Source organism: Macaca mulatta, chromosome 14 (assembly GCF_049350105.2).
Source record: "Macaca mulatta isolate MMU2019108-1 chromosome 14, T2T-MMU8v2.0, whole genome shotgun sequence".
Taxonomy (NCBI): domain Eukaryota; kingdom Metazoa; phylum Chordata; class Mammalia; order Primates; family Cercopithecidae; genus Macaca; species Macaca mulatta.
In genome coordinates this window covers 101,169,949-101,183,562 of record NC_133419.1, presented here as the reverse complement: position 1 = coordinate 101,183,562, position 13,614 = coordinate 101,169,949, and the positions used below count along the sequence as shown (strand labels likewise).

General features: G+C 38.4%; 1 protein-coding gene across 1 annotated transcript in view; it reads right to left on the bottom strand.

Moving 5' to 3' along the window:
* Positions 1-13,614, bottom strand: part of CNTN5 (contactin 5) — a 1,035,741-nt gene that overhangs the window by 88,456 nt on the left and 933,671 nt on the right. Inside the window, exon 16 of the mRNA XM_077964911.1 lies at positions 8,740-8,898. Within this exon, the coding sequence (XP_077821037.1) occupies positions 8,740-8,898 (159 nt within the window). The remainder of the gene's footprint in view (positions 1-8,739; positions 8,899-13,614) is intronic.

Sequence of the window (13,614 nt, the reverse complement as noted above, 5' to 3'; positions counted from 1 at the left end):
TATACACCATGGAGTATTATGTAGTCATGAAAAAGGAATGAGTTCATGTTCTTTGCCAGGGCATGGATGAAACTGGAAGTCATCATCCTCAACAAACTAACACAGGAATAGAAAACCAAACACCACGTGTTCTCACTCATAAGTGGGAGCTGAAAAATAAGGACACATGGACACAGGGAGAGAAATAACACACACTGGGACCTGCCAGGGAATGAGGGGAGGGGAGAGCATCAGGAGCATCAGGACAAACAGCTAATGCATGTGGGGCTTAAAACCTACATGACAGGTTGATAGGCAGAGCAAACCACCATGGCACACATATACCTATGTAACAAACCTGCACATTCTGCACATGTATCCCAGAACTTAAAGTAAAATAAAAATTTAAAAATATTTCTAGCATTCAAATAATATTAGAAAGATGCAACTTTACAGTAGGGACTTCTAAAACAAACACAAAAATGACATTTAATTCAAATGCCTAAATCCTCCACAGACACATGAATATGTATGTTTTTATATACACACACATATATGTGTGTGTGTGTGTATATATATATATATATATATATAAAAACATATGTATATATAAACAAGTAAAAACAGGTGAACTGAGAAAACCATAGGTGAGAATCAGAACATAAGTGTAACTAGCAAAGCATGGATGTAGCAGGTAGAAGATATGTACTGGATTGCTATGGGCATAGGATGAGTAATAAAACACACATGTAGGCTGGGCGCGGTGGCTCAAGCCTGTAATCCCAGCACTTTGGGAGGCCGAGGCGGGCGGATCACAAGGTCAGGAGATCGAGACCACAGTGAAACCCCGTCTCTACTAAAAAAAAAATACAAAAAATTAGCCGGGCGCGGTGGCGGGCGCCTGTAGTCCCAGCTACTCAGGAGGCTGAGGCAGGAGAATGGCGGGAACCCGGGAGGCGGAGCTTGCAGTGAGCCGAGATCGCGCCACTGCACTCCAGCCTGGGCAACAGCGTGAGACTCCGTCTCAAAAAAAAAAAAAAAAAAAAAAAAAAACACACACATGTATTGCAATGTATCCACAAGGAAAACTTCTCCAAAAGTAAGTTGCATGGGTAGTGTGGCAAGAGCAGATAGGGAGGATGGCTGTAGGCAAGAGGATGGGTTAGGTGAGTGCACAACACCAGATCTGAAGTTGAGGTCATTTCCTGGCTGCAGAGCCAAAGATTTAAGCTGTCACACTCAGAATAAGATTGAAGCACAGGGTTGAAGGTTATAAGAATTTCTGAGTAAATCTGCTCATGTGGTTTAAATGTGTCCTTCCTGAATTAACTACCATACCTAGAGATTCCCCAATTTTGGGGTCTTTAAAGGTATCACAGGGTTTTAATGGATCCAGGAATGAGGCTATGAGCAATTATCTATAATACAAAATAAATATGTATATGTGCATAATAAATATGTTTATAGACACTATAATGATCAAACTGAGATCTAACTTAATGCAGGAGCCTAAATATCAAATAAATTGTGAATTAAATTCTGCATATAGGTAAACAAATTTTCTCTTTCTGATATTACGATGTTTCATACAAAAACCCAAATTTCATTTACCTATACAACAAAATGAACCACTTTACCCTCATAATATTCTGGTTGAGTTTTAAGGTTACTGTACTCAAATATTTTACTGATTTCTATATTTAATTTCTAAATAGGTCAATAGAGGTCATCAGACTTTAAAACAAAAACACAGTTGTTACTCAGTATGGACAATTGCTTCTAAAGATTCTCTTCTGTAGCCTTACTGTACAATTTTCAAATACCAATATGTTTAATAAGTGTCTAATAACTATCAAGTAAGTGTGACTTTACATATCCCTGCTGGACAGCCACATTTGGAGAGATATGGGAAATTGTAAAATGAAAAGAAAATGTTTAGAGATGAAAAATTTTTAAAATAATGCAACTATAATGCAAACATCTTGGAAGCAGGCATTAAAACGGTGTGCAGTGTAATTTTATATTAGATTTTCTTTTTTTATTATATTTTAAGTTCTGGGATACATTTGCAGAATGGGCAGGTTTGTTACATAGGTATACACATGCCATGGTGGTTAGCTCCACTCATCAACCTGTCATCTACATTAGGTATTTCTCCTAATGCTATCTCTCGCCTAAGCCCCCACCCCCTGGCAGGCCCCAGTGTGTGATACTCCCTTCCCTGTGTCAATGTGTTCTCCTTCATCAACTCTCACTTATGAGTGAGAACAAGCGGTGTTTGGTTTTCTGTTCCTGTGTTAGTTTGCTGAGAATGATGGTTTCCAGCTTCATCCATGTCCCTGCAAAGGACATTAACTCATTCTTTTTTATGGCTTCATAGTATTCCATGGCGTATATGTGCCACATTTTCTTTATCCAGGCTATCACTGATGGCCATTTGGGTTGGTTCCAAGTCTTTGCTATTGTGAATAGTGCTGCAGTAAACATACGTGTGTATGTGTCTTTATAGTACAATGATTTATAATCCTCTGGATATATACCCAGTAATGGGATTGCTGGGTTAAATGATATTTCTGATTCTGTATCCTTGAGGAATCGCCACACTGTCTTCCACAATGGTTGAACTAATTGAACTAATTGTGGTGGGAGTGTAAACTCCCACCAACAGTGTAAAAGCATTCCTATTTCTCCACATCCTCTCCAGCATCTGTTGTTTCCTGACTTTTTAGTGATCACCATTCTAACTGGCATGAGATGGTATCTCATTGTGGTTTTGATTTACATTTCCCTAATGACCAGTTATGATGAGCTTTTTTTTCATACGATTGTTGGCTGCATAAATGTCTTCTTTTGGAGAAGTATCTGTTCACATCCTTTGCCCACTTTTTGATGGGGTTGTTTTTTTTTGTTTTTGTTTTTTTGTTTTGTTTTGTTTTTTGTCAATTTGTTTAAGTTCTTTGTAGATTCTGGATACTAGCCTTTTGTCAGATGGATAGATTGCAAAAAGTTTCTCCCATTGTGTAGGTTGGCTATTCACTATGATGAAAGTTTCTTTCACTGTGCAGAAGATCTTTAGTTTAATTAGATCCCATTAGTCAATTTTGACTTTTGTTGCCATTGCTTTTGGCAATGAACTTTTTGCCCATGCCTATGTCCTGAATGGTATTGCCTGGGTTTTCTTCTAGGGTTTTTATGGTTTTAGGTCTTACATTTAAGTCTTTAATCCATCTTGAATTAATTTTTGTCTAAGGTGTAAGGAAGGGATCCAGTTTCAGCTTTCTGCATATGGCTAGCCAGTTTTCCCAGCACTATTTATTAAATACGGAATCCTTTCCCTATTTCTTGTTTTGTCAGGTTTGTCAAATATCAGATGGTTGTAGATGTGTGGTGTTATTTCTGAGACCTCTGTTCTGCTCCATTGGTCTATATATCTGTTTTATTACCAGTACCATGCTGTTTTGGTTACTGTAGCCTAATAGTAGAGTTTCAGGTCAGGTAGTGTGACGCTTCCAGGTTCGTTCTTTTTGCTTAGGATTGTCTTGGCTACGCAGGCTCTTTTTTGGTTCCATATGAAATTTAAAGTAGTTTTTTATAATTCTGTGAAGAAAGTCAATGGTAGCTTGATGGGGACAGCATTGAATCTATTAATTACTTTGGGCAGTATGGCCATTTTCATGATACTGATTCATCCTATCCAAGAGCATGGAATGTTTTTCCATTTGTTTGTGTACTCTGTTATTTCCTGGAGCAGTAGTTTGTAGTTCTCTTTGAAGAGGTCCTTCACATCCCTTGTAAGTTGTATTCCTAGGTATTTTATTCTATTTGTGGCAATTGTGAATGGGAATTCACTCATGATTTGGCTCTCTGTTTGTCTATTATTGGTATATACGAATGCTTGTAATTTTTGCAAATTGATTTTGTGTCCTGAGACTTTGCTGAAGTTGCTTATCAGCTTAAGGAGGTTTGGGGCTGAGACAATGGGGTTTTCTAAATATACAATCATGTCATGTGCAAACAAGGGACAATTTTACTTCCTCTCTTCCTATTTGAATACCTTTTATTTCTTTCTCTTGCCTGATTGCCCTGGCCAAAACTTTCGATACTATGTTGAGTAGGAATGATGAGGGAGGGCATCCTTGTCTTGTGCCGGTTTTCAAAGGGAATGCTTCCATTTTTTGCCCATTTAGTATGATATTAGCTGAGTGTTTATCCTAAATAACTCTTCCTATTTTGAGATATGTTCCATCAGTACCTATTTTATTGAGAGTTTTTACCATGAAGGGTTGTTGAATTTTATTAAAGTCCTTTTGTGCATCTATTGAGGTAATCATTTGGTTTTTGTCATTGATTCTGTTTATGCGATGGATTATGTTTATTGATTTGCATATGTTGAACCAGCCTTGAATAACAGGGATGAAGCTGACTTGATCATTTTGGATAAGCTTTTTGATGTGCTGCTGTATTCGATTTACCAGTATTTTATTGAGGATTCTTCCATTGATATTCATCATGGATACTGGCCTGAAATTTTCTTTTTTTGTTGTGCCTCTCCCAGGTTTTGGTATCAGGATGATATTAACCTTGTAAAATGAGTCAGGGACGAGTCCCTCTTTTTCTAATGTTTGGAATAGTTTCAGAAAGAATGGTACCAGCTCCTCTTTGTACCTCTGGGAGAAATAGGCTATGAATCTTTCTGGTCCTGGGCTTCTTTGGTTGGTAGGCTATTAATTACTTCCTCAATTTCAGAACTTGTTACTGGTCTATTCAGGGATTCAAATTCTTCTTGGTTTATTCTTAAGAGGGTATAGTTTTGGAGTTTATCCATTTCTTCTAGATTTTCTAGTTTATTTGCACAGAGGTGTTTATAGTATTCTCTGATGGTAGTTTGTATTTCTGTGAGATCAGTGGTGATATCCTCTTTATCATTTTTTACTGTGTCTATTTGATTCTTCTCTCTTTTCTTCTTTAGTAATTTGGCTAGTGGTCTATCTATTTGGTTAATCTTTTCAAAACACCAGTTCCTGGATTCATTGATTTTTTGAAGGGGTTTTTGTTTCTCTATCTCCTTCATTTCTACTGTGGTTTTAGTTATTTCTTGTCTTCTGCTAGCTTTTGAATTTGTTTGCTCTTGCTTCTCTAGTTCTTTTAATTGTGATTTTAGGGTGTCGATTTTAGATATTTCCCTTTTCTCCTGTGGGCATTTAGTGCTATAAATTTCCTTCTAAACAATGCTTTAGCTGTGTCCCAGAGATTCTGGTATGTTGTCTCTTTGTTCTCATTGATTTCAAAGAACTTATTTATTTCTGCCTTAATTTCATTATTTACTCAGTAGTCATTCAGGAGCAGGTTGTTCAGTTTCCATGTAGTTGAGCAGTTTTGATTGAATTTCTTAATCCAGAGTTCTAGTTTGATTGCACTGTGGTCTGAGAGACAGTTTGTTATTACTTCCATTATTTTGCATTTGCTGAGGAGTGTTTTACTTCCAATTATGTGGTCAATTTTAGAATAAGTGCGATGTGATGCTGAGAAAAATGCATATTTGTTGATTTGGGGTGGAGAGTTCTGTAGATGTTTATTAGGTCTGCTTGGTCCAGAGCTGAGTACAAGTCCTGAATATCCTTGTTAATTTTCTGTCTTGTTCCTCTGTCTAATATTGATAGTGGGGTTTTAAAGTCTCCCACTATTATTGTGTGGAAGTCTAAGTCTCTTTGTAGGTCTCTAAGAACTTGCTTTATGAATCTGGGTGCTCCTGTATTGGGTGCATATATATTTAGGATAGTTAGCTCTTCTTTTTGCATTGATCCCTTTACCATTATATAATGCCCTTCTTTGTCTTTTTTGATCTTTGTTGGTTTAAAGTCTGTTTTATCAGAGACTAGAATTGCAACCTCTGCTTTTTTTGCTTTTCATTTGCTTGGTAAATCGTTCTCTATCTCTTTATTTTGAGCCTATGTGTGTCTTTGCACGTGAGATGGGTCTCCTGAATATAGCACACTGATGGGTCTTGACTCTTTATCCAACTTGTCAGTCTGTGTCTTTTAATTGGGGCATTTAGCCCATTTATATTTAAGGTTAATATTGTTATGTGTGAATTTGATCCTGTCATTATGATGCTAGCTGGTTATTTTGCCTGTTAGTTGATTCAGTTTCTTCATAGTGTCGGTGGTCTTTACAATTTGGTATGTTTTTGCAGTGGCTGTATCTGTTTTTCCTTTCCATACTGAGTGCTTCCTTCAGGATCTCTTGTAAGGCAGGCCTGGTGGGGACAACATCTCCCAGCATTTGCTTATCTGTAAAGGATTTTATTTCTCCTTCTCTTATAAAGCTTAGTTTGGCTGGATAGGAAATACTGGGTTTAAAATTCTTTTCTTTAAGAATGTTGAATATTGGTCCCCCCTGTCTTCTGGCTTGTAGGGTTTCTGCAGAGAGATCCCTTGTTAGACTGATAGGATTCTCTTTCTGGGTAACTCGACCTTTCTCTCTGGCTGCCCATAACATTTTTTCCTTCATTTCAACCTTAGTGAATCTGATGATTATGTGTCTTGGGCTTTCTCTTCTCGAGGAGTATCTTTGTGGTATTCTCTCTACTTCCTGAATTTGAATGTTGGCCTGTCTTGCTAGGTTGGGGAAGTTCTCCTAGATAATATCCTGAAGAATGTTTTACAACTTGGTTTCCTTCTCCCTGTCACTTTCAGGTACACCAATCAAACGTATGTTTGGTCTTTTCACATAGTCCTATATTTGTTGGAGGCTTTGTTCGTTCCTTTTCATTCTTTTTTCTCTAATCTTGTCTACATGCTTTATTTCATTAAGTTGATCTTCAATTTTTGATATCCTTTCTTCGGCTTGATCGATTTGGCTATTGATACTTGTTTATGCTTCACAAAGTCCTCGTGCTGTGTTTTTCAGTTTCATCAGGTCATTTGTGTTCTTCTCTAAACTGGTTATTTTAGTTAGTAATTCATCTAACCTTTTTTCAAGGTCCTTAGCTTCATTGCATTGGGTTAGAACATGCTCCTTTAGCTTGGAGGAGTTTGTTATTACCCACCTTCTGATGTCTACTTCTGTTAATTCGTGATATTCATTCTACATCCAGTTTTGTTCCCGTGTTGGCGAGGAGTTGTGATCCTTTGGAGGAAAAGAGGTGTGCTGGTTTTTGGAATTTTCAGCCTTTTTGTGCTGTTTTTTCCCTCATCTTTGTGGATTTATCTATCTTTGGTCTTTGGACCTTCAGATGGGGTTTCTGTGTGGACATCCTTTTTGTTAATATTGATGCTATTTCTTTCTGTTTGTTGGTTTTCCTTCTAACAGTCAGGTCCCTCTGCTGCAGTCTGCTGGAGTTTGCTGGAGGTCCACTCCAGACCTAGTTTGCCTGGGCATCACCAGCAGAGGGTGCAGGACAGCAACGATTGATGCCTGTTTCTTCCTCTGGAAGCTTAGTCCCAGAGGGGCACCACCAGATGCCAGCCAGAGCTCTCCTTTATGAGGTGTCAGTCACAACACCCTACTGGGAGTTGTGTCCCAGTCAGGAGGCACATGACTCTATCCTCAGTAATGGTGGACACCCCTCCCCTGACCAAGCTCAAGCATCCCAGGTTGACTTCAGACTGCTGAGAATCTCAAGCCAGTGGATCTTATAGCTTGCTGGGCTCCGTGGGGGTGGGATCTGCTGAGCTAGACCACTTGGCTCTCTGGCTTCAGCCCCCTTTCTAGGAGAGTGAATGGTTCTGTCTCGCTAGCGTTCCAGGAGCCACTGGGGTATGAAAACACACTCCTGCAACTAGCTCGGTGTCTGCCCAAATGTCTGCCCAGTTTTCTGCTTGAAACCCAGGGCCCTGGTGCTATAGACCCCTGAGGGAATCTCCTAGTCTGTGGGTTGTGAAGACTCTGGGTAAAGCGTAGTATCTGGGCTGGTGTGCACTGTTCCTCATGGCACAGTCCCTCACGGCTTCCCTTGGCTAAGGGAGGGAGTTCTCTGATCCCTTATGCTTTCTGGGTGAGGCAATGCCCCACCCTGCTTCAGCTTGCCCTCCATGGGCTGCACCCACTGTCTAATCAGTCCCAGTGAGATGAGCTTAGTACCTCGTTGGAAATGCAGAAATCACCCACTTTCTGCATTAATCTCATTGGGAGCTGCAGACCAGAGCTGTTCCTATTCACCCATCTTGCCAGCCACTAGATTTTCTTTTTATAAATAAAACAGATGTATGACTAGAAAGGAGTAGCACAAGGAACTGAGCTAATGAAATTGATCTATATCCAGATTGTCTCGGTGGTTACTTGAGTCTGCATAATAAAATTTCATAGAATCTCGTATAAGTATACACTAAAACAATTGCATATCAAAACTAGTGAGATCCTAATAAGGTCTGAAACTTAGTTAACATCAATTCACCAACATCATCTCCTGATTTGGTAACTGTACTATGGTTATGTAAGACTTTTATCATGGCAGGAAGCTGGGGAATGGATCCACAGGAACTCTGCACTATTTTTGCAACTTCTATGTGAGTTTAAGGTTATTTCAACAAACAAATAAGTGAACATGATACGGTCCCTCTTTGGGAACTGAAAAGAGGAAAGCCAAGGTACCTTGCTCTTCTTAGGTTCATAAAAAGTAGCAAAGAGTTGTCAATATTGTAATAAATAATAAAGAGATTTCAGAATCCAAAGAAGATCCTAGTAAGAACTTAGCCAAATATGGCTTATGAGATAGAAGACCACTCTGGTTATATCTGATGTTGCATTAGTGCCTCTTACCTGTCTTTACTGTTTGCCAGCCTAGCGAAAATGGGCTGCGAGCTTGAAGGTTGTAGGAGGAGATTGGGCTGTGGTTGTCAGCTGCTGGGCTCCAGGATAGTGTGGCTGTACTTTCGGTGATTTCCTCAACAATTACTATCCCAGGTGGGCCTGGGGGACCTATAGGTCAAAGGCAATGGATAAAGTTAAGCACAGAGTATTATCAGGAGCCATGAGAAATTATATTTCCAATATGTAGCCCATCAAACTATGTAATCATCTTAATGAAATATGAATTTAGTAATGAAAATTTACAACAAAAATCATGGATGCAAGTTGGAGTCTAGGATTTCTGGGGGAAACTTAATTGTAGATTTGATTTCTTTCTGATATTTTGTGCCCAGAGGCAGTTACCAATTAGCATTATATTTTATAGAAAAAGAAAAAAATAATGAGAAACAAATACAAAGATGTGAATGCCAATATCAAATGCAGCTGCTGAAATCAATCACAGTTTACAGAGGCAGCAACAGAAAATCACAGGCAATGCTATCAGGGACAAAGAAAATCTCAGCCTTACTAAAATACTATAAGTGGATAGAGCTAATGTTCATGTTCAGAGAACATACCATATACAAGCCATCTGATGTGTACTGTCAAGTACACATAGCTTAGACTCTAACAAGGGAGATACAAAAGGTTCTGAAATAATGATAGTATAGACAAGGTAAGGACATATGCCAGACATGAGACATATATAAAGTTCTGTAGGGAGTTCAAAGGAGACTGTGATCTGTGATTAGCTTCCTTTTTTTCTTTGTTGGAGTGGGGAAGTCGTGAGTAAAAGAGGATTAATTCCCTTTTGATTATGAAAGAATGGTATAGAATAGTATTGACTAATCTGTGTGCATACGGACTTCATCTTTAAGAGCCAATTATAATCAGATTTGAGGAGAAATGTGCCATTATATTTTTATTTCTAGTGGTGATTTTGAATAGTATTTTAAAAATGCACAGCTATTTATATTTTAGTGGCTACAAAGCAATGCCAGTTCTTTCAGTCCATTGTATGGACAATTAAAGTTACAATAATGCTTTATTTTGAATGTCAAAAACTTAAGTATTTTAAGTATTTTCTGAGTTGGTCTTTATGTAGCAAGTGCTATGTGGATTTGTTGATTAAGAGATATGAGCCAAACGCCAAGAAATGGTTGCATGCTGAACAGATAGAGGGGTTGGTGAAGACTTTTGAATACAGAGTATCAACAATACAGGTTCAGTAAGATGGAGAAAAAGTTTAAAAGCCTCACTGGGGCAAATTACATTTTTAGAAAATAAGGAATGAATTTTTTTTGTTTGATTTTTAAAATCAAGGCTGAGAAGAACCACCAGCAGATGCAAGATACTAAAGATATAGAAGATAGAGACTATTCTATCAGGAAGGTGACCAAAAGTTGGGATTGTGGGCAAAGGTCTAGAGAGCAATCTTGAGAATAAATGACAATTTTTTCCTCTAAGTTAAATGAAGGAAGAAACAGCAAAATAACTAAAGTTTTCGAGATGGTAAGGGGAAAGGTTGAGAGAGCTCATTTTGGAAGGTACTCATGTTTTTAAACTTAAGAATATAAGACTGTCTACAAAAGTTAAGGTGATTGGGGGAAATTAGATTGGGGGCTGGAGGATAACAGGAAAGTTTTGGAATAGCACATGATAAAAGTGGAAGGATGCAATGAAGAGAAAATACAAAGATTCTAGAATAGTACTAGAGTTCAAGTTTGGTTAGACGGTATCATTTTGAAGTGAAACTGACCAATTCAGTAAAGATAGGAAAGTCAGGACCAAGACCAGGAAAGTAGTCAGTAGCATCCATTCAGGCTTGGGAGTTTGTAATTCTGATATTTTTTTATCATCAAATATGACAATGCTGTGGGTAACCATGAAGTCAAGTCAGATGAAGCCAGAATGGGGCTGACAGACTAGAATAAAAGAAGGGAGTCAAGGAGACTGGATTGTTATGGGAGGAAAATATAAGAGTAAGAATGGTGTTGCAAGAGAAAATTGACAGATTTGTGAATTTAGAGGTAGGGTGGTTTTTGAGTAAGAAGTTGGTTTTTGTTTATCTAAAGCAAACTTGAGAATATTATTACAGGGTTGATAAGGTCTAGGATTTATGAAAAAATATGTCTATTGCATCACCCAGTATCAATGTTGAAGCCATTAAAATAGTGACTAAGGATAGGGTAAAGAAAATAAATGAGATCCAGGTGTTGAAGAAGGTGTCTAACAAGTTTTTAGACTGTGGTGACAGATAAGTGGAGGAGCATCTACAATACATTATAATGATATAATAGTGAGAAGAATACTAACTATAATAATACTAATAGCTGTGATAATCTCACTGTATTGTACTGTATTAAGGCGCTAAGTGTTTGCAAACATTAAATTGTTCATTTACTTCTTTGTCACTGTGAGGTGGGCATTGTTATCCCCATTTCATAGAGGAAGTAACGGAATCTCAAAGAGATTACTTAGAAAGTTATTTAGTCGATAACCTTATATGTTAAGTTTTATGGTAGGCACTGGGTATCAGAGAGTTCATTCTAATGAGAAGTTATTTGCTCAAGTCACTGCTACGGAACAGCACAGCTGAGAGTTAAATTTGGATGTGATTGTAAATCCTAATTTGTGGAAAGAAGCAAGGAGTACACAGATATTTACTGTTTTCACTGTTAATTTAGAAAGTATCCTCAACTGAAAAAAGGACAGAAAGAGAAAACGTATGTGTTAGGGAAAGCCGCACTTTATGTGGTAGAGATGCAGATGGCATTTGAAGAAAGCATTAATCACTTTGAGTCTGTATGTGTATAAGGTGGCCACCATCACTTCCTTTACTTCCTGAACATGCAATCCATTCTGTCATTGAAAGATGGAGTCAATTTTTTCACCTCCTTAAATCTGGGCTGGCTTGTGACTGTTTCACCCAGTAAACAATGGTACAAATAACTGTGTATGAATTTTGAGTTGAGGATAAGCTTTGCATCTTTACCACAGGTTTCCTGGAATGCTTGTTATAGGAAAAGACAGTTGTCAGTCCAATTACATGGAAATTGCCATTCTGTGAAGAAGTCCAAGTTAGCCATTTAGAGAGGTCTGTGGAGAGAGAGCTCCAGATTGCCTCTAGCTATTCCAGCTATTCTAGCCATCCAAGCCCAGGCACCAGACATGTCAGTGAAGAGGCCTTCAGATCAGACCCTCATTAGGGAAAGGACAGTCTCTTCACTAAATGGTTTTGGAAAAATTGGATGTCCACATGCAGAAGGCTCAAACTAGACTTCCCACCTCTCACCTCATACAAAAATCAATTAAAATGGATCAAAGAGCTAACTATAAGACCAGAAACAATAAAACTACTAGAAAAAAATGTAGAGGAAGTGCTTCAGGACCTTGGGTTTTGGAAAAGATTTTATGAATAAGATCTCAAAAGCACAGGCAACAAAAGCAAAAATAAACAAATAGGATTATACCAAACTAAAAAGCTCCTCACAGCAAATGAAATAATCAACAGAATGAAAGGACAACTTGCAGAATGGAAGAAAATGTTTGCAGACTATTCACATGAAAGGGGATTAATATCCAGAATATACAAGGAACTCAAACATCTCAACAGCAAATAGACAAACAATGCTATTAAAAAGCAGTCATATCCGAAAAGACATTTATCAAAAGAAGACGCACAAATGACCAACAGATATATGAAAGAAATGGTCAGCATCACTGATAATCAGGGAAATGCAAATGAAAACCACCCTGAGGTATCATCTCACCCCAGTTAGGATGGCTATCATTAAAAGGACAAAAATAACGATTGCTGGTGAGAATGTGGAGAAGAAGGGAGTCTTATACACTGTTGGTGGGAATGTAAACTAGTACAGCCACTGTGGAGAACAGTACAGAGGATCCTCAAAAAACTGCAAAGAGGGCCGGACTCGGTGGCTCAAGCCTGTAATCCCAGCACTTTGGGAGGCCGAGACGGGATGATCACGAGGTCAGGAGATGGAGACCATCCTGGCTAACACGGTGAAACCCTGTCTCTACTAAAAAAGTACTAAAAAAAACTAGCCGGGAGAGGTGGCGGGCGCCTGTAGTCCCAGCTACTCGGGAGGCTGAGGCAGGAGAATGGCGGGAACCCGGGAGGCGGAGCTTGCAGTGAGCCGAGATCGCGCCACTGCACTCCAGCCTGGGCGACAGAGCGAGACTCCGTCTCAAAAAAAACAAAAACAAAAACAAAAACAAAACAAAACAAAACAAACTGCAAAGAGAACTGTCATGTGTTCCAGCAATCCCACTATTATGCATTTATCCAAAGAAGAGGAAGTCAGTGTATCAGAGACATCTGTACGCTTATGTTTATTGCAGCATTATTCACAATAGGCAAGATATGGAATCAACCTAGGAGCCCAACAACAGATGAATGTAGAAAGAAAATGTGATATATATACACCATGGAATACTACTCAGCCATAAAAAGAATGTGATTCTGTCATTTGTGGCAACATGGATGGAACTGGAGGACATTATGCTAAGTGAAATAAGCCAGGAAGAGAAAGTTAAACACCACATGTTCTCACTTATATGTGAAAGCTGAAAAAATGGATCTCATAGAAGTAGAAAGGATAGAGGACACTAGAGACTGGGAAGGGGAAGGGGGAGAATAGCATAGGGAGAGATTTGTTAAAGGATACAAAAATACAGCTAGACAGGAGGAATAAGTTCTAGGGCTATAGACCACTGGAAGATGACTATAGTTAACAATATCCATAGTTTTAAATAGCAAGAATGAGGATATTGAATGTTTCCAACACAAATGATAAATGTTTGAGATGATGAATATGCTAA